This window comes from Cucurbita pepo, chromosome 16 (genome assembly GCF_057944985.1).
Source record: "Cucurbita pepo subsp. pepo isolate OVF chromosome 16, ASM5794498v1, whole genome shotgun sequence".
NCBI classification, from domain to species: Eukaryota; Viridiplantae; Streptophyta; class Magnoliopsida; order Cucurbitales; family Cucurbitaceae; genus Cucurbita; species Cucurbita pepo.
Genome location: NC_141813.1, coordinates 12,145,257 through 12,170,940, shown reverse-complemented (window position 1 = coordinate 12,170,940; position 25,684 = coordinate 12,145,257). Strand labels below are relative to the sequence as shown.

Genomic DNA, 25,684 nt, shown 5'->3' with positions numbered 1-25,684 from the left:
AAAATGAATATATGGATATTTCCATACTTAGGTTAATGGTAAAAATAAAAAAAGAAAAATGGACAGAAAAAAAGTATAATTTAAAAAAATATAAAATTAAAAAGAAAATCATTATCAAACAGTATTTAATATTGTTGCATCTCTCAAACCCTATCCTACCCCAAAATCAATCCTTGAGTTACATAATTAAAATATATTAAAATTGTGTATTTGATCCCAAACTAACCCCTCTTTTGAGTAAATTTTTGAGAAGCAAGAAAATCTAAAGCCGAGACCACTTCTGAAATTACTGGCCTCTGAGTTGGTTGCTCCTGCACACACATGGCTGCAATGGCAAGAGCTTGATACAATCCTCTTACAGGAAATTGACCATCGAGCCTCGGGTCCGCCATTATCAAGAACCTCTTTCGATCTCGGAACAATGGTCTTGCCTACAAAACAAAAACAATCAACCTGAACCAACTCAGCTCAAATTTCAAACCATCGTGTCAATAAAACGTCTGGAATTAAAGCCACTAGTTATAAGAAAACGTGATTCGAACGGTCCGACAATGATCCATAATGGAAATTTGGATCGTCACATTGTTCGAGGTCATTGTCACACCATTTCAATTTAATGTAGCTGTTCATTATCTCAATTTTCATCGAGTTTTTACTTTAGTAGTTTCGAAATGTTGATAAAAGGTCAAAGGGTAATATCGTAATTTTTTAAAAAATACGAATTTTTGTTTTATAATTGGGGCTATTTTTTAATACGACCGACTCTTGTTTTAGTTAAGTATCTTACCCATGTCACCAAACTCAGCTCCTTCGGAGGTCTTGTATAGTCGATGACTTTCCTTCCTGTGATGAGCTCCAAGAGAACAACTCCAAAGCTATAGATATCGCATTTGAACGTCAATTGGCCTGTCATTGCATAATCGGGCGCACAATATCCATAGGTTCCCATGACTCTAGTAGAAACGTGGGTGTTATCTCCACTTGGACCCACTTTGGCTAACCCAAAATCCGAGAGCTTTGGCCAATACCCTTCACCCAGCAAAATGTTCGAGCATTTTAGATCTCTATATATAACTGCTGGCCTCATTTTGTTGTGCAAATACTCCAACCCTCTCGCTGCGCCCACGGCTATCTTCATTCTCGTATTCCAATCAAGCACGTTTTTGCCAGGTGGAAGATCTGTCACAAAAATTTAGCAGTTCATTAGACATTAAAGTTTATATTGTTAAACGAACACGACTCTCCACAATGGTATGATATTGTCCACTTGAGCATAAGCTTTCATGGCTTTGCTTTGGGCTTCCCCAAAAGGCCTCATTTCAATGGAGTGAGTATTCCTCACTTGTAAACCCATGACTTCCATCACCAACACCTCCCCTCGAACAAAGTGCGCCTCCCCTTAATCGAGGCTCGACTCATTTGGAGTCTTAATCATTTTTTACCGCCTTCGAGGAGGGGCTTGGCTCCTTTTCTTTAAGAGTTCTTTGTTCCATATTTGAGGATTTGAGGATTTACCAATCTATTGGCACGACTAAGTTTAGGGCATGGCTCTAATACCATGTTAAACGAACACGACTCTCCACAATAGTATGATATTGTCCACTTTGACCATAAGCTCTCATGCCTTTGCTTTGGGCTTCCCCAAAATGACTCATTTAGATGGAGTTAGTATTCCTCGCTTATAAACCCATGATCATTCCCTAAATTAGTTGTGGGACTTCCATCATCCAACAAATATTACATATAACAAATCAGTTAAAAGACGAGTAAATAAAGTCTTTTTAAAGTAAATGTATAACATACCGTGTAAATGTTTGTCCAATGAGCCTAATGGCATGAACTCATAAACCAACAGTCGTTCATCTCGTTCTGCACAGTATCCTAACAATTTTACAAGATTTGGGTGATCGGCCAAACTTAACGTCAATACTTCCACCACGAATTCTCTTACCCCTTGAAGCCCATTCCGGTCGAGTTGTTTTATAGCTACAACCTATATCAAAATTCGAGTTCAGAACTGTATTTACAATCGAGTTGTTCCATAATTATTTAATTTTATATATTATAATCAATTATATTTAAATTACGTAATTTAAATATGATTATAAAAAAATTTTACCTGGTCGATTCTTATCAAATGGCCCTTGTAAACTTTACCGAAGCCTCCTTCACCCAGAAAGCAATCAGACTTGAAATTTCTCGTTGCTTCTACAAGTTCGTGGAAGGTAAATTTTTCTATCTCTTCGTTCGTTTTTGCTTTACTGGAAACCTCTCTGGTTATATTTGACGCCAGCTGGTCATTTTCACGAGTCTGCTCTTTTACTTCTTCCCCTGTTTTTACTCTCAAATCCGCTTCTACTTTAACTATTACCGCGGTAAAAAATAAAAAAAAAAAAAAAAAAAAAAAAAAAAAAAACACGATTAAATTCTCTGTCGTTTAAGGAATTATGCTCAAATCTTTACATTAAAGATTAAAACCTTCATTGGTTCACAAGAAAAGCCAAAAATTTGTAAAAATTGAACGAATAATCAAATAAAAACGGTAAAAATCATGTGTTCTTCTTGATAAAGCATGCAAGGATTAAAAAAAAAATAATAAATAATTATTTCGAAAACTAAATCAATCATAAATTTGTCCCATTGAGTGATTTTCTGGGTCCATGTGGGGGGAAGAATATCAAAACGACAGCGTATCGATCATAACGAAAGAGATTTTGAAATCGAAATACATTAAATAATTTAAAAAATGGATTGAAAATTACCTGAAGAAATGGGTGAATTGCTGTCGAATTTTTTCCTCTGTTTTTTGCTGTGGCGAAAGCATCCCATTTTCCAGCCAAAAATGAAGCCAAGGGAACAGAGAGAGAGAATAGCTGTCGACCTGGGCGTCAAATCTGAGAAGTTTATTATAATTAATTTTTTTTTTTTTTTTTTCTAAAGAGAATAAATAATTATTGTGGAATTTATATAATTTTGATTGTTTTTTAGTGCAGAAACTTTCTCGGTACGGTTAACCCAATGCTTCCGTGACGCGTGAAAACGATAATATTGTATGGCAGCATACGTGGATGTTTGTTTCTCTGCCACGTCGGCATTAATTTTTTTTTAATTTTGGTTTCCAAATGTGATGGAAGTACACGTCAGGATTTGTTTGTAATATGAAAAATAATTTCTATGGGCTTACGTGGCGTGGGTTGTATAGCCCAACTATTTTGTGGCTGGTTGCGCTGGTTTGCGATGCGACAGATCCTTGTACTTTTCTGTTAGGAAACGCTTCTTGTTACGACGCGTTTGACGCCGAACACGCGGTCTTTCGCGCGTGTATCTCAGACGCTTGCGGATCACTAGAAAGCCCCCATAGAAACAGTTGGACAGACAAATTCGAGACCATTGGAGATTTTCATAGCCATTGGTTTAGTAAATCAATTTATCTCTCTTTTCTTAGAATAATAATTTTAATTAGATAATTTTATGCTTATTTTAAATAAAATAAAGTAAATAAATAAATAAATAAATCGCTAACAATTTTATAGTTAAATTATAGTATGATTATTTGTTTAAATCTTTTTTTAAAAAAATCGGTATAAATTTATAGTATCGAAAATGCCAGATTTATTGATTTTAATAAATATTAAATATTTATTTACCACGACATTAAAAGTTTAAGTTTATAACATATTAGATATGTTGAATATTCGCTATCTAATAAATATAAAATTAATTATTTTATATATATTAAACCTTCCTAAATTTTATAATAATGGTAGTTTTGTAATTTAACAGAAATGTTAATAAGAAAATCACCCTTATTATATTTATATTTGCTTTAATGCATTGGCATCAATTGGTTGCTACTTTGAGTAATCACAAAATTAATATTCTTTAACTACTCTTTTGTTTAAAGAAATATTCTTAATTAATCGAATTTTCAATTCTTTTAATAAAAAAATATATGGGTGATGTCATATATCAATTATATCAAAATAATATATAAGTAATATATCTTATAACAATATTTATAATAATTGAATGCAGGGAGGAAAACTAGTTATATTTAGTAGGAGTACATGATCCGGATTGGATTGGGTTGAGGGATTTTTTTTTTTTTACCCAACACAAAAATTCGGGTTGGTTGTATCCCTAACCCAACCCAACTCGGAACTTTTCACAACCCAACCCAACTCAGAACTTTTCACAACCCAACCCTCTATTTTTGGATCCAAAAGTTCGGGTTGGTTGGATTGGTATCCAACCAAAATTTTTCACAACCCAACCCAACCGAGTCAAATTTTTTTTAAAGTTTTATTAATCCACAATTTATAATTATTCAAATACAATCTTACATAAAATATATTAAAAGTTCACCAACAACGCATCTTTAATTATTTACAAAATTAAAAAAAAAAAAAAACAAGAAAATTTTAAAACATAGTTCAATGTTGTCATAAAACTAAAGACAACTAAATACAATATTTTTAAATATGAGGATAGATTCTTAATATAGTTTATATAATTTTAGCAAATCCATTAATATTAAAAGATTCTAGTTTATATAATTTTAGGTTCAGGTCGCTCCGGTCAACTCGAGAGTTTTGTCCCACGAACCCGCAACTAAATCGATTCTATTTGGGTTCAGAAAAATGAACCCAACCCTACCCGAAATACTAATCAAATCCAACCCAACCTTTATAGTTCGGGTTGGGTTAGTCCGGGTTGTCCAATTGTCGGGTTAACTGTACACCCCTAATATTTAGAGCCAGAATTAATTTATTTTTAATTTTTTAAATTTGAAAATTAAAATTGTGATAATTGATTTTTTGCGAAAAAAAAAATAATAAAACTGAATTTTTGCATAGGAAACCGACGAGACGTTGGCCAATGGGCCTGTTTAGCGCGGGCCACTGGCTGGACCGCGAGATTCAGATTCAAAATGTTCAAATGAAGGTCCACTAAGGATACGATCACGCGGTCTCTTTTCTAACAGATTAAGCACTTCCCGCTCGCACATCCTTTCAAATCAAAATCGAAGATCCAGACGCAGCCGTAAGAAACTTCCTTCCTCAATCTCGCTCACCGTCGTTTCTTCTTTCAACTTTCGTTCGGTCGTACTGATTCACGTCGCCGGCGTTATGGAGTCCAATATTTCTCTCATTGAAGTTGCCGGAGAAGACGATTCTCTACTGCAACAGATTCCAGAAGACGATCTTTTAGACCTCGAACGGGAGATGGACGGCGCTACAGCGAGAAACAGCGGCTTCTTCTTGTGTTCGCCTCTCTTAACTAACAGATCCATCGGCGCCATTTCTAGTTCTTCTACTGCTTCAGCAGCTGGTCAGTTTAATTATATACATTTCCTTTGTTTTGAACCATTTGCCTAAGGTGCTGCAAGTTTATCTGAGTTTCAGATTTCGTTTGTAGGCGTTGGTACTTCTTGTTAAATTTTAGTTACTAACTAGTATTTTTAGAAATTGGCTCCGAAGTTGATTGATTATGCATATTTAGATTGATGTTGAAAGCTGGAATCTGTCGGTGAAGTTTTGTTGCTGATTCTATCGAGATTCTTACTCTCTCTGATTAGATAAACCTGCATTTTAGGCGGTTGCTATCTCTCTTTCTTAGAATCTAGTTAATTAGGTTATCAGTATTTCATTCGTGTTAATTAAGATGTCTCGACTTTAAGTACGTTCTACTATTGTTCAGTAGCTTGCTCTTAACATTCTTGGATACGCGCAAGATCATGTTGATTAAACGACATGCTCCTTTTTTATGTGCAGATCATACTGATAAAGAAAATATTAATGCAAACGATATAGAAGGTCCCAATCTTAGTATTATGCCGCAACAAATGAAGAGGAAGAAGAAGGCTGGAGGATATAATTTGCGGAAAAGCTTAGCATGGAACAAAGCTTTCTTCACCGAAGAAGGTTTCTACATGTGGTTACTTAATGCATTGCTTATTTCTCATTTTTTTCTCTCCAAATCAAACGGTAATACATTGTTTGTATTTTACACACTCTTTCATCAGGAGTCTTGGATTCCATGGAGCTATCAATGATCACTGGTAGTACTAATACATTGGGAGCAATCGACGAAGAAATACCAGCGACGCCTGGTGGTGGCTCTTACAATGATTTATCGTTTCAAGATAAATTATTCAAGGATACGTCAACCAGTACTCCCATTGGTGACAGAAAGAACGGCCGTTGCTTGTTGCCAAAGCGTGGTTCATCAACTAAAGATAATGTATCCCAGCTTCTGCAGTCAGTATATTTCCAAGTTTAATTGGAAATTTTATCTTTGTGGTTCTACTACTATGGATATGTTTCCACATAGATTTGGACATAGAAAGATTAAAATATTATAACTATCTTTGTTTCTAGGTGGATTTATCTCAAACTTGTCTTTTTGTTTTTGAATGACATCTCAGGTCAAGTTGTTGAAGGAGCTATCAGCCAAAGATCTCAATCGGAGTGGATCAAAACGTGGAAGCTGTCCGCGACCTGTGGCCTCGTCGTCATATCCTTTAAGTATTTTCTTAACATTTGTTTGAATTTTGATAGTGTTATCAAGTTTTCTCCAGCTGGTCCATCCTAAACTCACTTTTACTTATGGATTAAGTTAGGTTTCCTTAACCATTTCTATACTGTCAAAAGGCCTACAACCACAAATGCAACAAAAACTATGAACAAAGAAGAGAGAACTTCCAGAATTCCAGTTCCAAAACGTGATTCTACTGTCATCCCTAGGGCTCCAAGGAATGCTGCTACTATACGTGCAAGTGACGCAAAGAGTAATCAGGTTGCTCAAAGAGGCAATCAGGTTGCTCAAAGAGGCAATCAGGTTGCTCAAAGAGGTAATCGTTGTAAAATCGCACAATGGTTCTGTTTTCCTTTAGCCATAACTTTAAGCTATCTTAAACGATACTATTACATTTAAAATTTACTCTATTTCGACGCTGTTAATTACTTTGTGATGTGTTGAATTTTTCGTGAACAGTTGTAAGTAATCCCAAAATGACTACGTCAAAGGGCTCGTCCATGAATGCAATAAGGGCTTTAAACAAGGATGTTAATGCAAGCAAATCTCTGAAGGCTAAAAACTCAATTCAACAACCGGGAAAATTGGTGAGAATTAAAACGTTTAGAAGTGGGGGGTCTTTGTCATCCATGTATTTAAGCTGGTATGCTCATACATCGTAGTGTTCATTTCTAATTTACAGGCCAATCCAGTATTAAAAGTGAATTCCTCTCGTTGCCAACACGAGTCTGTCGATCCAAATGAGGGGTTAAAGGCGAGGGAAAATTCCTTGATTTCAAAACCTCTTCCTTCAAATGATGATGGCACCAAGAAAGTTTCTGCTTCCATTACTCAAAATGCTCCCCCTGATGGTCGCAGCATGCTTAATCCGACCCAAATGCCAAAGCCATCTGGTTTACGAATGCCATCACCGTCCATGGGATTTTTCGGGCAGGTATAATCACCAGGCTTCATTAACATATTTTAGATAAATGCTCTTTTCTTCAAATTTTTGTTTTTCTTATTTTCTGTTCATTTGTGAACTTTGTATCCCAGAAAAAGGTTTCTTCATTCCAAAGCGTGCCCCCTGATGCTTCAGAATTGCACGACCTTTCCAAATCGAGCATTCCTAATGTGAGAATACGTGGTCCTTCAAACCCTATTTGTCAGTTGGCAACACTTGTACCTAGGAACGTTGTGAAAGCAAACCATGGTGAGGCTTCTGGAGAAACTAAGGTAGTTTCGTGCTTAAGTTCGGGTAGTTCAATAGAACCTGTTTCCCATTATAGAGCGAAGTCCGCCTTGAAAGTAGCCAACATTCATTTAGGGAAAGTGGATGTGATCGGCGCTTCTACAATGAACAAGGCTTTGAGCGCCCATGGACTGGTGAAGCCTGATGTTCTGTCGCTTTCTAATCCTGTGTTGGAACATCTTGGAGATGTATCTAGAATAGATCATGAGATTAAGGACCAATTAGCTGGTGACTCTACCAAATCATATCTTGATGAAACGAACGAAAGCTGCTCACAAGGTATGCAAAATGCTCTTGATGATCAGTTAAGGGGTGCAAAACATTGCAATGAACAATCTTCCGAGCAAGTTGAGGTTCCAAACTCTTCTAACTGCAAGATTGAACGAACTTCTTCTGATCACCAAAAAGTAGGAATTGGAACTTGCAATTCACTCAAGAGAAGTAGAACTTCAATAGAATTTGACCATGGTACATTTGAAGATGTTAGTAACGATTCTAACGGTTGGGAGAGCTGTTCATTTGATCAGGATGAAGATTTGGAAACTCGTAAAATGAGAATATTACGGACAAGAAAAGCAGAACCATCTGACGTCGACCACTTCATTTCAAATGAATGCGACAACGCTATGCAGACCGCTACTGAATTGTCTAATTCAGACTCAATGCTTATTGATGATGAAAATCCAACTGGTCCAATTTTGAATAATAAATCATTACAAGGAAACGGCTGTTCTCTAGCCTCCCAGAACGAGTTTTTGACAAAAGAAAGCAATGACATCTGTGAAAATAAAGTGGATAGTGATTACGATCTTTCTTCTATTCCACATTCAACAGCAGATGTTTGCAACAATTGTACAGATGAGATGGTAGACATTGTATCTGATATGCAGCAGAATCACACTTCCTTGGAAACAGAAGGGTATCAGAATGATCGTGGTGATGTAGAAATTGCCTGCAACGCTGACGTTGCTGAAACTCTACTAATAAGCCGAGACTTTCATTCAAGTGATACAGAAAATCAGCTGTATGAAGCCCACATACGCATTGAATCCGAACATGTACAAAATGAAGACAAACAAAATTCTCTTGTTCAATCATCAGTTAATGATTGTTGCATTGACCTGGTAGACGTTTCCCCAAAAAACAACCAAGGGAAGTGCTCTATTGATGACTTGTTGCATAGAAGCAATTCTGAAGAAATTATCACTGCTAGTGTCGTTGATAGTTCTGATGTATGCACGTCGGAAGGGCTTAGTAATTGTAATCAGATGGCATCACCCAAGGATAATAGCAGTATACATGAGGAGACACATGATACAAGGACGGGTGACAACATTTTAGAGTCACGGGAGCTCGAAGCATCATTAAGAAGTTCAAGTTGTTCAACTGCTAAATCATCCGAGGATAACAAAAGTGGTGAAGGTACATCTGAAACAATGAGTAAAATTACTTCCGAATCAAGAATGACATGCAATGATCAGTCATTTTGTTCGCCAACTAAAGATTTGGGTTCATCAATACCCAACGATGACACATTGTCTAGTGAAAATGTTCAACAGTATGCGGGAACTAAGGAATTGGACAATCACAAGTCTCCAGAGATGAATGAAATGTGCAGTACATACAATGACAATGCACAATCAGAAGCGACAACTTGCAACGATTCATCATTTTGTTCACCGACTAAAGATTTGGGTTCATCGGTACCCAATGATGACATATTGTCCAGGGAAAATGTTGAACAGTGTATGGAAACTAAAGAACTGGAGAACCACAATTCTCCAGAGATGAATGGAAACCTACTACATCAAAATGAAAATGAGTTCAACAGTGAAATGGATCACTTACTAAACACCGAAATGTGCAGCACATCCAACGACAATGCTCAATCGAAAGCAAAAACGACTTGCAACGATTCATCATTTTGTTCACCGACTAAAGATTTGGATTCATCAGTACCCCATGATGATATATTGTATATGGAAGCTAAAGAACTGGAGAACCACAGGTCTCCAGAGATGAATGAAAATGAGCTCAACAGTGAAATCGATCACCTCGTAGACACTGAAACGTCTGGTACAAACGACAATTCACAATCAATGGAGCTGTAAGTGCATTGGTTTGTGGATGAACTATTTTGCTTCCTTGCCTTTTCTCTCTTTTAAAGATGCTTGATTGAAACTCTCAATGTTATTGGCAGAAGAAAGTCTGAGGGTATTGGGAAGCAAAATGTTGGGAGAATTAAAACTTCAACAAATGCTGTTCCATTTTCTGAAGAATGGTTGGCTGCAATTGAAGCTGCTGGAGAGGTGAGATATTACCTTAAATTTCAAACACTCTTTTATTTAACCTCCTATCTACATTTTGTGTCTATTATGGAAGTCCAAACTGATGAGTAAAAACACCAGTGTTGGTGACATTGCCATATAGGTAAAACTTGAAAATAGATCCTTTGATGTCAAGGATTGTTAGGAACCATGAACCTTTATAGTGGTATGATATTGTCCACTTTGAACATAAGCTCTCGTGCTTTACTTTTGATTTTCCCAAAAGTTCTCGAGATATATTTCTTACTTATAGATAAATCTCTAATCAACTCTTTAATTAGCCGATGCGAGACTCCTCTCCCAACCATCTTCAATAAATTAGATGGGAAGTCGTTTGCTTTTCCTTAATTTTCTTGGTTTAAGTTCAAATTTGTACTATTTTCTTCTCCGATCAAATTATTGAACTTTCGTTTTTCACATTCTATTTTGAATAATTGAGTCCTCTAAGATTTGCCGAATTTATGTTTTTCATTTGAAGTTGTTCTAGCTGGTTATTGTGCACTCGCACTGGTTCAGTTCCTCTTCGCTTGGTATGTGTGTGTATTCTCGTTTCTGGATGTGCATTATATAGTTTTACTTCAGCTTTCTGGGGATTGATTTTAAGTCCGGTGGACAAAAACAAATAATTCCTTCCTGTGTTCGTATGATAATGCAGGAAATTCTGACCATGAAAACCGGAGCTGTACAAAATTCACCTCCCGATAAGTCCAAACCTGAACCAGGTCCATGGTCCCCGGTATGCTCTCTTTCTCAATTCTCCCCCCAAAGCTCTATGATTTGTGGTTCTGTGACCGTGCCCTTCACACACCGCTTTCCAAACGTGGGCGATATGCCTGTTTTCTATCTCATCTTAGGACAGTTAAAAGTTATTAAATTAGAACTTTTAAACACATTGAATTTTAAATTTTGAAGTGTCTAACAGGGTATTTTGAGCTTTTGATTCAAAAGTTGAACATAAAATTAAAATTTTAAAAATCTACTAAGCTCTTTTTATAAACTTTTTTTATAATTTATAATTTATAGTCCAAATAGACACAAATCTATGAGTTTAGTATACTATTTTCATATTAAGATCAAATAAAGTTATTAAGCTTTCTTGAATTTGTATTGTTTTTAGTGTACAAAAACGTATTTACTTGGTGTTCATTTTCCAAATTCTTCATGTATTGAAGGAATTATTTCGTTATTGTTTTCATAAAAACAATTTTTTCTTTGGAAAACTGTTTTCTCGAACAATTGCTGGATTACAGGTAAAAGTAAAAATTCCCAAGGGTAAATGAACCCTTTATCTCATAATTTCATAAGTTTACTTAAATCAAGTTTATTCATAGAAAACAATTAATGTGAAATGGTATAATACAATTTCCAAAGAAAAAAGGTAATTATTTAAATGTAGAAATATGTTAAGCTGACTTTTATTTCTTTTCTTGTTTAATCTTTTCTTTGTAAATGTTTTTATTTCTCTATGTTTTCTCGACTTTTGGATGAAGATTTAAAAAACTCAATAAATAAGTGCACTTCGATTTTTATTTCAAAATAATAATAAGGAAATAAATTAGATTTAAGTTCTATATTGGTTTTTAACCTTTGTATTTATTTTATTTGAGTCGTTATATCTTTATCATTAATCTAAAATTGAACATTAAATTTTAGTTAAAATATTTTAGTGTAGTGCCCGATTCGGTATGGGGGGAGATGACGAAATTAAAAGTAGAATTTTAATTTTAAAATAACTAAATTGGCCAGTTTAATTTGAGTAAAGTGGATGTAGAATATTATTTTATTGAGTTTTTGTCTAATTTTAATTTTCCGTGAATTGGCAGGTGAAACGTAAAAACAATCAGGAGATCGGACCGTTCGATTGTACAAAATGTACCAACGCGAGCCAGCTCCATGAGTCCAGTTAACCATACGCCTTCCTTACATTCTTTCCGCTAACGGTCTCTCTTTTCGTTCTTTTATCACAAAAATTCTATTGTCCCCCCGATGCCGAACTCCTAATGACACTAAACAAGAAAATTCATCAGACTCGATCAAACATTAGTTGCAACTTTAACTTTTTTTAGTTATAAATATAAGATAACTCCTTAATTAGTCAATGTATTCTTAATTATAAACCTATGATAACCTCTCAATTAGTCCACGCGAGACTACTCTCCCGACCATCCTCAACATCTATAATTAAAATATGGAACTAGCATATTATAAACCTATGATAACCTCTCAATTAGTCCTAAAATATGGAACTAGCATATTATAAACCTATGATAACCTCTCAATTAGTCCACGCGAGACTACTCTCCCAACCATCCTCAACATCTATAATTAAAATATGGAACTAGCATATTAGGCAAGTATAAGTTTTTTTTTTTTTTTTTTTTTTGTCCTATTCGGTTCTACATATAGTTCATTTAAAATTAATTGAATCCAGAAGAACATATTCCAATAATTCAATTAAATTAAGTTTCCATTCTCTATTAAAAAAATCATATGTTTAAATTAATTATCAAACCCTACCCTACCCTACGAATAAAAAAAAAAAAAGTTAATTATCATATGTTTCTAGAAATTCCTATTTTAAAGATATATGCATTTTAAAATGGTATAAACATGGTATGGCATTAATATGGGAAATGCAAGAGGAAGGCAAAATGGTATGCATTAATATGGGAAATGAATAAACATATAAAAATGGTATGCATTAATGTGGGAAAGGTAAGAGGAAGTGAAAAAAATTATATGTTCTATTAAATTTAAAATTCTTAACCAGTAGGTTTTAGATTTTGAAAATGGCTAATAAGTCTCTTGACTTTCCTTCTTTGATACATTCAAAAAATTTAAAAATGACATGTTTTATTATATTTAAAACTAAATTTTATATGTAAATGACAATTTAAACTTCAATTTTTTTTCAATTTTTTTATCTATTAGTTCCATGACTTTTAAAATTTAGGACTTAAATATAAAATATTTTTCAAAATTTTACAATTGATTCAACATAAAACTAAAGTTTTAGAGGCTATAACTAAATAATTACATACCAAAAAGTCCAACATATAACTAATACCCTAGATATAAATTTTTAACTAGCAAGAGAACGGAATGAAAAAGGAGAAAAAATAGTTTTGTTTTAAAATAAAAATAAATAGCTTTCATATACTTCTGTGTGCAGACAGCTTTTTTTCATAAATAGTAATGAATAAAGTTCCTAATAATTAGACGCTAGAGCCTAGTTCAAGGAATAAATATGACATATTTTAGCAAGATTCACTTGTCTCTTAAACATAATATAAATATCACATAAGATAAGAGCACTACTCAGTACTCACTCTTATGTATGCAAGTATTTCTTTAAATTCTATTAGAGAATTAAGAAATTTGTCACCATTTTATTTTTATAATTTAATAGTAGTTAGAAAATGTCTTTTTCTAATATTTATTGTTGTTTTCTTTTTGTCGGTCCCCAAATTATATTGGCAAGAGAATCCTAATTTGGAGGGTGCGAAAAATAAGGACAGTACTTGGCGGCAGGAATTTCGTTAATTTATATTCGAAAAGTAATATTAAAGAAGTAAGGGCGCTTACCTATTTCTCTCTCTTTTTTGGCGGATGTTCCGGTTGATGAATCATGGATGGCCCATCGGAATAATTCCTTTCATGAATCATGCAGCAGGGAAGAAGATTAGAAAAAAAGGCAGAATTTCACGACGATGTATTTATGTATAACATGAAAGTAAAAACGAGTTCGAGCAAAATTTTCCTGAAGTCCCTAAGTCGTGAGCAATTATGCATGGAAAATGCAGGCATGAATCATGATAGCAGAGTTCGAAAGTTATTGAACATAAAAACGTTTATCGGTGAAAAACGGGAAACTATCGGTGAATTTGTTCGAGAATTTGAAATTGTATGTATGAACTATTAAGCCTTGGCTTTGAGTGAGGTCCTTTGAATTGCTCTCAAGTTTCAGTCCTCATCAAACATCATAAGGTCGTAGATCGAACTCGGAAAATAATACAAGAAGTGCATCATTCCTTTGAATTGCTCTCAAGTTTCAGTCCTCGTCAAACATCATAATGATCGTAGATCGAAATCGGAAAATAATACAAGAAGTGCATCATTCCAGTATCTGACATTAACTTCTTTCAAAGGAAAGGGAAAGGAGAGTAGAAAATGATATGCAGAGGAAAATGCATTCGATAAAACTCCGAACATAATATGAAGGAACAGATCGTGCAAACAAATGATAACTGCTTGATACGGAGGAAGGAAAATTTCGCTCGACCAGAAAATTCACAAATGCATAGAACAATGAACGCACACAAGAGAGAAATTTCAGTTCAGATATGGATAAACAAAATGAGCAAGAACAAAGCAAAATTCACCGAGAGACGGAGTAGAAATTACTTTTTGCGCATACTGTTAAAATTGAAGGGGAAAACGGCGGTGAACAAAAGCAGGTACTAGTTTAGTTTAGTAAGAGATTTAGAACTCACATAGTTCACCATCAGAATGTTGCAGGCAACTTGATCTCATCGGGAGTTCGTCTGATCTCGAGACTACACCAGTCTTCTGATCAGAAACAACCAAAGAATCAAACCAAACAAAACGATCGACTATTGAGTTCAAGTTCGAATGCATTATAGACGGCCAGAAAAGCGCACAAGTGAAACGATTCAAACACAAAAGAAATTTACGCACCAGGAAGTATCACCGGCCTAGATCGGAAGGTGAAACTTGAGATTATTCGTCAGCCATTTCGATTGCACAATAAGGCATTTGAATCGCAAGATAATCAACGAATTGGCATCCAATAGTCTCGGATTCTACATCATCCATTTCGATCGTACCACTTCTCGATCTATTTCTCTGACTTCATTTTCTGCGATTTTCACGCACCTCAAAGAACAAGAATCAAAGACTGAAATCAATATGAAGAGAAGAAGAGAGACGGAAACTCGTAATGTCAAAGGAACTTGAAATTTTCTTACCAATCAAACAGGAGGATGTTGGCGCCTGCCTATCATACCAAAAGATGGAGATGAATTTTCTAGTTTTGAAGAAAAATCGCCAGAAAAAGCAAACTCCGAAGTCGGAAGTAGATGGAGATGAATTTTCTGGCTTGGAAGAAAAAATCGCCAGAAAAAGCAACCTCTGAAGTCCGAAGTTTACCGCCCTTTTGTAAAGCGGGCGCGAGAAGTTTCGAGTATATATATGCTCTTGATTCGGGTCCACAAAAGCGGATTTCAAATGTTTCAAGGGTTCGGATTTCAAATGAGGATTAATACGTTCACAGACCCAAAAAGGTTCGTTCACAATCCCATATAATGTCTTCTCAATTAAAAAATTATTATTATCCAATTACAATTTTTTTTTTTAACAATAAATAGAATGAAATAAATTAAATATTATTATCCACTCCCACAATTTTTAAAGTTAACAATTACATTGAATTTAAATTTTAGGCTAAATTATGCTATTTGTAAAATTTCAATTATGCCGTTGATCATATACCTTTTAACCAAAGTTTTCTTAATCCTTTATAATTAATACTTATTTCACTTTTCAAAATTCAAATTATATTTATAAAATAAAGTATTAATCGTTTCTATTTAAAATTAGGCGCACAAATATTTTAAACTTTTATTCGAGGTTTTAACCGCATTTTTTTAACTTTTTATTAAGTTTACGAGTATTTTTGAGATAATGCAAAATTAAAAGATATTTTTATTAATTTAGACTAAAATTTAAAATGCATCGTTAAATTAATAATGTAAAACATATTATTTCATTATATAGTCTCGTTTATTTTTATTAAATTAAAATATGTATATTATCATATATTATAAAAGAAAAAATATTATTTTCATCGAGAAAAATCTTGTTACAATTTTATTTAAATTGTGATTATTTTTAACACAAATTATATTTTCACGTGATCTCTAAATATTTTAGAGTTATGATTATTTTTAAATCAAAATAATTAAGTTAATATTCCTTAATTTTTCATCATTATTAAGATTATTTTCAAATTTTATAGTTTAATTAATTAACTAGAGACCAAAATAGAGCACTATAAACAATTAGGAATAAAAAAATATAAAATATTTAAAATTTAGGGACCAGATGAATATTGGACTCAGAGCTCATTTTCCATGAATTGTGATATTTAAAAAAATATATATATATATTTTGGTTAGATAAATACTTGATTAGTGATTTAATTAATCTTAGTTAGTTAGTTCATTTTAAATTAATTAGCATTTTGGATTTCATAGTGAAAAATATTATTTCTCTCGAGGATTGTAATGTGTATATAGCGTTCATTATAACACCGTCGAAGCGCGTGATGAGTGTAAAGCCACACACACACACAAACAAACATCCTTATAACCAAAACCAACGATTTCTAAGAAACTAAAACCAGTTTTATGAAGCATACGACGAGCGTCGGCGTTTGAACTTCTAAGCCATTTAAGCATCGGCAAATCTGCAACAACAATGTGATTCCCCAACTTTTTAACATCACAAAGGAGATTTCATTACTAAAATTTTCGTTAGAAGAACTCACCCCAACTCTGAGAGCTTCAGATGAGCTTCGGCATAATCAGCAAAGAACACATCTTCATCCTGCGAACAACGGGTTCAAATAAAAATCGCATTGATATCTTTCCATTATTTTACTGGCAAGAAGCTAGAACAAGTGTATACCGCAGCGTATTTCTCAACAAGGGGACGGAACACAGAATCGGTGAGAAGCGCCTTATCAGATGGCAGTTGAAGAAGCCCTTCCTTCTCTCCAGATAAAAGCTCCCTTCAAATGTTCAAGAACAGATTACCTAATAATATATTCAGAATCTTATCTATTTTCACCCAGAATGATTTGTATTACGGAGCAAGACTCACTTGAAGTAAGAGTTGTCGAAGACGAGATGATTGGTTGTCCATGGTCCTTCAAATCCAGATCGATCTTTGTGAGCTTTTCCCTTTAGAAATTAAGAAATAGTCAAAACCCAGATGGAAGATTTCAATAAAAGGACTGAGAATGATTGGAAGATGCAAGCGAAGAGATGAAACAAACCAGAGTGTGAGCACCAGACAAAGCTACGATATCCTTGTCACTGAGACCCATTGCGTAGAAAACCTCCCTTAAATGATCACATCCTAGAAAATAATGGAAGATTTAGATGCTAGTCCATGCGACAATGTTGTGTTATCAATACAAATAGACACAAACATAATAGTTTATTAATTAAATTTAGAATTACTACTCGTATAGATGATCAGGACACTAATTTAATCTGATTTTTTTACTTTTAAAACTACTTAAGTAAAATTTAAGAGTGTCTCGAAGTTTATAGAGTAACTAAATATTATTTATAATAAAATTTTGTTCACTACTGTCTAGATCTAGAGAAAATTGGTCTTAAATATTTCTAATGTATTCACCTTTTACGGCATCGGGAAGGCGGCCTTCAGGCGGAGGCTCAGGCTTGTCCTGATGTCGGAAAATGGCGAGGAAACAATTAGAATCCAATAATGGTGCTACAAGAATTAAGTTGTGGCCGAAAAAATCAAATTATACAAGCAAATCATAGATAACAAACAACTGTAGCCAAAGAGTTCAAAGACTGTACGCGAAGAAAATATTAGCAGTGATTCTCTCCTCAAAATCAGCAGGCTATGGATCAAATGAAAAAAATGTTACGTAGACTTTCTGCCCAGAATTTCCACCAAGAAATCAATGCAAAGTTGCCGTTCAAGCTAATCTGTTCATAGAATGATTAACTGAATCGTTGTGTCATGGGGAAAACATTTTATTATAAGTTTGTTCACTGAGAATGTAAACAGTGAATTTTTCGACGATCGTTCAGATTATGCAAAATCGATGGGAGATAAGTACGCAAGCAAACAATTAACGGACAAGTAGTATTAAAAATGGCATAGCGAATCATCACAAAAGAGCTTGAAACACTAAATACAACAGGAACACGATCATCCGCTGGCAATAAATTTTCATCCGTACGTCAAAGAGTAGCATACAGCAGGCATTAGCGAAATGGAAGAAAAGCAAATGTGGAAATAGAATTCGTTTAGAAAACTATGGAGATCGAAATAATTCGGACATGCTATAAGGCTTAACCTACCACTCTGCCAGCATGGAAGGGAATCTCGGGTCCGCCGGTAACTTCAACAGCAACAACCCCGGCGATCTATCGTACAACAAAATAAAAATTATTAAGAACACGCAAACAATAAACCATTCATTTTCTCTCGATTCAATACGTCGATTACAAATTTTCACAATCGTCATTTATGAAAAGTACGAAAATAACGATCGCAACGATAGTGCCGTACCTGGTAGAAGTCACCGTACGAAAGGATCGGCACCTGTTCCTTAATCGGCTCCAACAGCTGAACAGCGATGTCAAGGCCCTTGTTAGCGCCATGAGCGAGTTCCGCTGCGTGCTTCATCGTGCCAAAGGGACCTCCCGTCTTAGTCTTAACGTCAAACGTTCCGGCGGAGTGCCATCTGCAATCACAAGCCACAGTAAATCATCACCATTAATAATCAAAGATTCATAACCAATCATTATCACGGAAAGAGAAACCAACGCGAGACGAAGCATTAGTGGAGAGCAATGCTTTTCAGCAACAAGAGCTCTAATCTTCCTCCTCGCCTTCAGGACAGCCGCCTCGTATTGCTGGGTGATAGGCGGATAGTTCTTCGCCATAGCCGAAATCCTACAAACTAAAAAATCAATTCGCGCAGAAGTGAATAGAATCAATGATATGAGCAAAACAGATCCGAAAAACGAAAATAAAGAAAGAAAATCCAAGTCGACGTCAATGTAAACCTTGAAAGCGCGAAATGGAACGTAGAGGAAATTCTTTTACAAAAAATGGCACGAAACAGTCGCAAAATTAAGAGGCTGAAGGAGGGAGCTGTTATTTAAGAGCAACACTTAAAGAATTAGAAGCTTCTAGTAGCTTAATTTAGGCCGTTCGATTTCTTTTTCTATCCTACGGCACATGTTCACCTTTTAGAATTGAAGGGCTGTGATTGAATTTTACTGCCGCCTGTACGGTCATGGAATGTGTAGAGATAAAAAGAATAAAAACCGAAAATTAAGAAGGTAGATGTGAAATGACTAAATTACCCCTCCCTATTGCGAGTTAGGAGGGGAAGTATCTGGTGTCCTCGTGTATACCGTAGTAATTAACCTACGTAACTCGCGCATTAAGAACAGTGATTGCTCTTTCTTTATATAACACTCTAAAAACAGCAAGAAATTAGTTAGTTTTGATTTTCTTTTAAAAAAAAAAAAAAAGAATTTATTTATAAATAACAATTAATTAATTACCATTATAATATAACATTAACGAGCCAACTTGAGCCTTTTTCGTTAGAGATTCAATTTCTTACCTCTACGAATTAAAAATTAATAAATATATAAATAAATTATTTTCCAACTTCCACACAATTGTGCAAGCATGAAATAATTAAATTACTAATTTAAATCAACGTAATTATCCCTTGAATTTTCCTAAATTATTATTTAAAAATAAAATAAGAGGTGCTTTTCACATTAACTAACACGTATTATTTTGACTCTCTCCCTTTTATTTTATTTTTAAAATTTTTTTTATGGCTTTTAGCATGCATTTTGAAACACGGCTTGAGGTCAGTTAAGTCATTTGGCATTTATAAATTATTGTAGCTTTTGCGTGTGAATGTATTTGTTATGGAAGATTCGATAATGAAATGATAATATCACCGATCTAATTTGATAGGAACTTATGAATGAGGTGACAGCCAATCAAATTCTGCCAAGTTTCGTGGGAAGTTGCAAGGAAAATATATCCGTACGATAATAATGACACGCAGGTGATGCGGCCACCCTGCACGCTATGATTGCCTTGAAATATAGAACGCGTCCGTTTGTGTAGCTCTCTCGCGAGTTTGTATTTAATGCGCGTCGTGTCAATCTCTCTCTATTTATTTATTGCAATTTTATTTTTGGGAGTCTTAATCCGTCGAAGATTTTCGGCTTAGAATGGATGATAAATCCTTATATATGTATAATATTTCTCTTAACTAGCGTAACGTGATTACAAAGTACATTATAGAGCATCCCTTGAGGTTTTAGAGTCTTTAAATGGTCATCCCATAATCGAGACTCGACTTCTTTTCCTCCCAATAATCCTCAACTCGAACAAAATATACCATAAAACCTCTCCTAAAACCTATGGAGCTCTCGAACAACCCAATAATCCTCCCCTTGAACAAACTACATCATAGAGTATCCTTGAAGACTATGGAGCCCTCGAATGACCTCCTTCCTCATAGTCAATACTCGACTTTTTCTCCTACCAACAATCCTCAGCTCGAACAAAGTATACCATAGAGCATCTTTGAGGACTATGAAGCCCTCGAATGACCTCCCCATAATTAATGCTCAACTTTTTCTCCTCCCAACAATGCTCAACTCAAACAAAGTACACCTTAGAGCCTCCCCTGTTACCTATGGACCATTTGAACTGCCTCCCCTTAATCAAGGCTCGACTCCTTCTCTAGAGCCCTCAAACAAAATACACCATTTATTCGACACTGAGTCACTCTTCACTTGATATGGCAAACGACTCTCCACAATGGTATAATATTGTATACTTTGAACATAAGCTCTAGTAACTTTATTTTTGGTTTTCCAAAAAGTCTCGTATCAATTGAGATAAATAAATAAAAAGACTCCAAAAAGTCTCGTATCAATTGAGATAAATAAATAAAAAGACTAAATTTTACTGAATGGGAATAAATTATTTAAAGCTGTGTTTTAGCTTATGTCTCGGAACTATAGCATTTAATTATTTAATTTTAAATATTCATTTTTTAAGTCCGCGGAAAGCCGTTTCAAATCAAAAGCGACGGAGATCGGCGTCGAGCCGACCTTTGCCGGGCTCAGAGCGGTGCGTACCTCTCTGGGTCCGGTGGGCTTAATAAAACAACCAATACAGCTTGGTCCAATTTTCTATTTGGGCTCATTCTCGGGCCCATATATTCATAGTATTTTACGTAACTACCCTTCTCAACATAGCTCTTTTACGTAATTAGCCTCACTTAAAAGCAAGAATTGCCTCGTCAACTACCGTAATGGATACTAAAATGTATGGATATAATATATAATTAATTATTAAATCGGCATTTCTTTTAGTGCTTATTCATTGTTTCATGCCTCGTCAACTTCTATAATTGTACTACGTTCATATTTTGTTCATTTATTGTCTATACAGCGACCATTCATCTAACAAAAGATTCTATTTGTGTTTATAATTTTATATTCTAATTTAATGATTAAAAAAATAAGATAATAATAGTAAAATAAAAGCCCACACGCCTAACATTTTCTTTATAATTCACACGTGGTTGGCTATATCGAGCAGGACTATACAAATATAGTCGAGTCCTAATGCTTAACTTTGGTTATAGCTACCGTCGGTCGTGATGGTTATAACAATATATAATCATCTCCACCCGACGTGGGTTCCCACAATCCATCCCATTTGAGGACTCAGTGCTTAGCCTTCTCTCCAACCGACATGTAATCTCACAATCCATCTCCCTTTGAGGCCAACGCTTAGTATTTTCACTGACACATTGCCTTGTACTTGACTCTAAATCTATTTGTAACAGCTCAAGCCCACCATTAGCAGTTATCGTCATCTGTCAACTTTTCTTTAAAGGTTTCCCCTCAAGGGTTTAAAATATGTCGGCTAAGGAGATGCTTTTGCATCTTTATAATAAATATTTTGTTATCCTCTCAAATTGACGTGGGATGTCACACTTCTCGAACCACCAACACAAATGTAGCTTAAGTGTGTATACTAATAAGTCAGTTGTTTGAGTCTCTCCATCCATATTGTTGAATTAAAAATAATAATAATAAAACAATAGTCTATATTTTTCTTTAATTGAATTCTTTATATTAAATAGAATGAGCTGTTGAGATATATTAGTTATGGAATATATCTTAATATTCTTCTATTTATGATTTGATTTAGAGTATATTTTATTTTATTCTCAGTATTTATTTATTTTATATTTTCCTCATTTGTACTAGCTTGTATCCTATTTAAAGGATATCAATATCAATGATAATACACACCTTCCCAATTATATTTTCTATCTCATTCTTAACATGGTATCAGAGCACCGATTTTGATATTCCTAATATCAGAGCACCGATCGCGGTATTCCTAATACCCCTTGGACTCAGAGTCCAAGGGGAGTATTAAACCTAAAGCCAAACCCTAACCAATCAGTGAAGCCTTTACCGTCGTCAATCATCTAATATCGATAATACGTTATAAGCATCTTCAAATTTCTCACCAAGCTCAAAGGTGACATATTCAAGATGTTCGTATTTTCTTTCACAGCCTCTCAAGTGATCCAAAGCACCGATCTTGGTGTTATTATCCACTAAAGCATTTATGCATGGACAAAGAAGTGATCAGGGAGGATATTCACTTGTTCCAAATCAAATTAAATGGGACAAGTTACCAATCCTCGAGTCAATCATTGCGGCCTATTTCTGAGTCTTGCATCTTTCTTGAAAATTCAATAATTTCTTGAAAGTCTAAAAATGCAAACCAATCAAAGGCGGTCTATTTTTTTTTGGACGTGATTAACATACACTCTCCAACTTGAAGGGGAGTGTTGAGATATATTATTTATGGAATATATCTTAGATATTATATCTTAATATTCTTCCATTTATGATTTGATTTAGAGTATATTTTATTTTATTCTCAAGTATTTATTTATTTTATATTTTTCTCATTTGTACTTTGTACTAGCTTGTATCCTATTTAAAGGATATCAATATCAATGATAATACACACCTTCCCAAGTATATTTTCTATCTCATTCTTAACATGAAGAATGAGATAGAAAATATAATTGGGAAGGTGTGTATTATCATTGATATTGATATCCTTTAAATAAGATACAAAAAGTACAAATGAGGAAAATATAAAATAATTAAATACTGAGAATAAAATAAAATATACTCTAAATCAAATCATAAATGGAAGAATATTAAGATATAATATCTAAGATATATTCCATAAATAATATATCTCAACCGGAGCAAATATTAGAATTATGTTTATATTGATAAATAAATAAATTTGAAATTATAAAATATTATAGATATGGGAGACAAAGTGTCAAAAACGTATTGTTATCTCTCGTCATAATATCTAGAACTTCTTTTATCTTCTTATGGTAATTTGGTTTTAGCTAACCGAATGAATGACGAGTCTAACAAAAAAAAACAAACCCGACAGACCGTTAAAGTGAAGCACAAAACAAGTATATTGTTAGTATTTATATTTAATAATATATAAAAAAAATATCACTGACAAAAATGTTTTTCTTCCATCTGATTAGTTATATATACACACGCGTATTAAAACTCCTAGAAGTGAATGAATTTCCAATAACTTTTTGTTAATAATATAAAATCGAACTTCAAATAAAACACAGTGTGATTGGTTGAGACAGTAAGTCATTTGAATTTCCACACACACATATTTATTTATTTATATATTTTTTCGAATTGTTGTTTTAGGTGAATGATTGATATGAACGTTGATACACCATTGTGATATATTACGTAATTAACTTTTTTATTTATGAAATATAATTAAAAATTAAAGTATTATCTTAAAATATAAATAAAATCTATTTTTTGGAGTTGACTTTTGTTTTAAAATATATATATAAAAAAAAAAGTTGAAATAATTATAATTCCACCGAATTTTTCATCCTTAATTGACTTTTAATGATGAAAATGGTAGATAATTTGCTATAATTTTGTATATAGTAATTACTTACTGTCTTCTATTATCATCGTTTCCTATTTTCCGTCTACATAAACAATAAAAAGGAATAAAATCAACAGATTTAAATAATTAATAATATAAATATCAATCACGAAAAAGTGAATAAAATCACTTTTGTTTTCTCATTTTGGTGAATGTCTTAATTTGAAGTACCGAATTTAAAGTTTTCTAATTCAAAGGACTAATTAAATAAATTAATTTATAATGAAGGCTTATTTAAATAAATATATTTTTAATTATTTTTTTAAAACTCATTTTAAAAATAGATAAGAAAATTAAATATTTATAATAAACAACGTACATTCACGAGCACAATTCCTTTTAAAAATTTAAATACAATATTTATTATTATTTTTTTTGGTAATAAAATCAATATATATTAATTATTATTGAAGTATGTCCACCTTAGTCGGGGAGGAGAACAAATCACAGGGTGTGGAAACCTTTACAGATGCGTTTTAAAGCCTTGAGGGGAAACCCGAAAGGGAAAGTCTAAAGATGACAGTATCTGCTAGCGGTGGATTTTGGTCGTTACAAATGGAATCAGAGTCAGACACTGGACGATGTGCTAGCCTTCTCGCTTTTCCCCGAAGGGGTAGACACGAGGCGGTGTGCTAATAAGGACGCACCTTTCCAGATGCGTTTTAAAGCCTTGAGGGGAAACTCGAAAGGGAAAGTTCAAAGAGGACAGTATCTGCTAGCGGTGGGTTTGGGTCGTTACAAATGGTATCAGAGCCAGACACTGGACGATGTGCTAGCCTTCTCGCTTTTCCCCGAAGAGGTAGACACGAGGCGGTGTGCTAATAAGGATGCACCTTTCCAGATGCGTTTTAAAGCCTTGAGGGGAAACTCGAAAGGGAAAGTCTAAAGAGGACAGTATCTGCTAGCGGTGGATTTGGGTCGTTACAAAATGGTATCAGAGCCAGATACTGGACGATGTGCTAGCCTTCTCGCTTTTCCCCGAAGAGGTAGACACGAGGCGGTGTGCTAATAAGGATGCACCTTTCCAGATGCGTTTTAAAGCCTTGAGGGGAAACTCGAAAGGGAAAGTCTAAAGAGGACAGTATCTGCTAGCGGTGGATTTGGGTCGTTACAAAATGGTATCAGAGCCAGATACTGGACGATGTGCTAGCCTTCTCGCTTTTCCCCGAAGAGGTAGACACGAGGCGGTGTGCTAATAAGGATGCACCTTTCCAGATGCGTTTTAAAGTCTTGAGGGGAAACTCGAAAGGGAAAGTCTAAAGAGGACAGTATCTGCTAGCGGTGGATTTGGGTCGTTACAAAATGGTATCAGAGCCAGATACTGGACGATGTGCTAGCCTTCTCGCTTTTCCCCGAAGAGGTAGACACGAGGCGGTGTGCTAATAAGGATGCACCTTTCCAGATGCGTTTTAAAGCCTTGAGGGGAAACTCGAAAGGGAAAGTCTAAAGAGGACAGTATCTGCTAGCGGTGGATTTGGGTCGTTACAAAATGGTATCAGAGCCAGATACTGGACGATGTGCCCGCCTTCTCGCTGTTCCCCCAAAGGGGTAGACACGAGACGGTGTGCTAATAAGGACGCTGAGCCCAAAAGGGTGGATTGTGATGTCCTACGTTGGTTGGGGTGGATCTAAGTTGTTACAGTGATATTAATAAAATATTATTTAATATAATAAAAAGAATTGAAGAAACAATTTTATCCATTAC

The 25,684-nt window shown here is 34.4% G+C and overlaps 3 protein-coding genes and 1 long non-coding RNA gene across 10 annotated transcripts; 1 reads left to right on the top strand and 3 right to left on the bottom strand.

The window, feature by feature from the left end:
• Window positions 1-74: 74 nt before the first annotated feature.
• LOC111776832 (putative serine/threonine-protein kinase PBL5) lies at window positions 75-2,912 on the bottom strand. The gene is made up of 5 exons (XM_087118389.1): window positions 2,763-2,912; window positions 2,120-2,364; window positions 1,804-1,993; window positions 788-1,179; window positions 75-431 (listed from the first exon to the last, which is right to left on the bottom strand). Exons 1-5 carry the CDS (start codon window positions 2,827-2,829, stop codon window positions 222-224), a joined length of 1,104 nt encoding a protein of 367 aa, XP_086974515.1. The 5' UTR covers window positions 2,830-2,912; the 3' UTR covers window positions 75-221.
• Window positions 2,913-4,980: 2,068 nt separating this feature from the next.
• Window positions 4,981-12,186, top strand: LOC111776789 (uncharacterized). 3 transcript variants are annotated; one of them, XM_023656153.2, is made up of 11 exons: window positions 4,981-5,331; window positions 5,775-5,924; window positions 6,026-6,243; window positions 6,428-6,516; window positions 6,645-6,832; window positions 6,997-7,124; window positions 7,220-7,471; window positions 7,573-9,875; window positions 9,969-10,077; window positions 10,751-10,831; window positions 11,919-12,186. In XM_023656153.2, exons 1-11 carry the CDS (start codon window positions 5,130-5,132, stop codon window positions 12,000-12,002), a joined length of 3,804 nt encoding a protein of 1,267 aa, XP_023511921.2. In that variant the 5' UTR covers window positions 4,981-5,129; the 3' UTR covers window positions 12,003-12,186. The 3 variants fall into 3 exon arrangements, with proteins under 3 accessions (XP_023511921.2, XP_086974654.1, XP_086974655.1); XM_087118528.1 differs by having other exon boundaries at window positions 6,645-6,853; XM_087118529.1 differs by lacking the exons at window positions 4,981-5,331; window positions 5,775-5,924 and having other exon boundaries at window positions 6,242-6,260; window positions 6,645-6,853.
• Window positions 12,187-13,385: 1,199 nt separating this feature from the next.
• On the bottom strand, window positions 13,386-15,270 carry LOC111776873 (uncharacterized). 2 transcript variants are annotated; one of them, XR_002812310.2, is made up of 4 exons: window positions 15,084-15,270; window positions 14,794-14,991; window positions 14,589-14,664; window positions 13,386-13,747 (listed from the first exon to the last, which is right to left on the bottom strand). It is a non-coding gene; the product is annotated as an uncharacterized LOC111776873 (long non-coding RNA). The 2 variants fall into 2 exon arrangements; XR_002812311.2 differs by having other exon boundaries at window positions 14,589-14,661.
• Window positions 15,271-16,362: 1,092 nt separating this feature from the next.
• Window positions 16,363-19,088, bottom strand: LOC111776845 (L-ascorbate peroxidase, cytosolic). 4 transcript variants are annotated; one of them, XM_023656232.2, is made up of 10 exons: window positions 18,951-19,087; window positions 18,709-18,837; window positions 18,451-18,625; window positions 18,240-18,305; window positions 17,542-17,590; window positions 17,174-17,256; window positions 16,999-17,078; window positions 16,804-16,906; window positions 16,664-16,722; window positions 16,363-16,582 (listed from the first exon to the last, which is right to left on the bottom strand). In XM_023656232.2, exons 2-10 carry the CDS (start codon window positions 18,825-18,827, stop codon window positions 16,567-16,569), a joined length of 750 nt encoding a protein of 249 aa, XP_023512000.1. In that variant the 5' UTR covers window positions 18,828-18,837; window positions 18,951-19,087; the 3' UTR covers window positions 16,363-16,566. The 4 variants fall into 4 exon arrangements, with proteins under 4 accessions (XP_023512000.1, XP_023512001.1, XP_086974657.1 ...); XM_023656233.2 differs by having other exon boundaries at window positions 18,709-18,844; window positions 18,951-19,012; XM_087118531.1 differs by lacking the exon at window positions 18,951-19,087 and having other exon boundaries at window positions 18,709-18,844.
• Window positions 19,089-25,684: the final 6,596 nt, after the last annotated feature.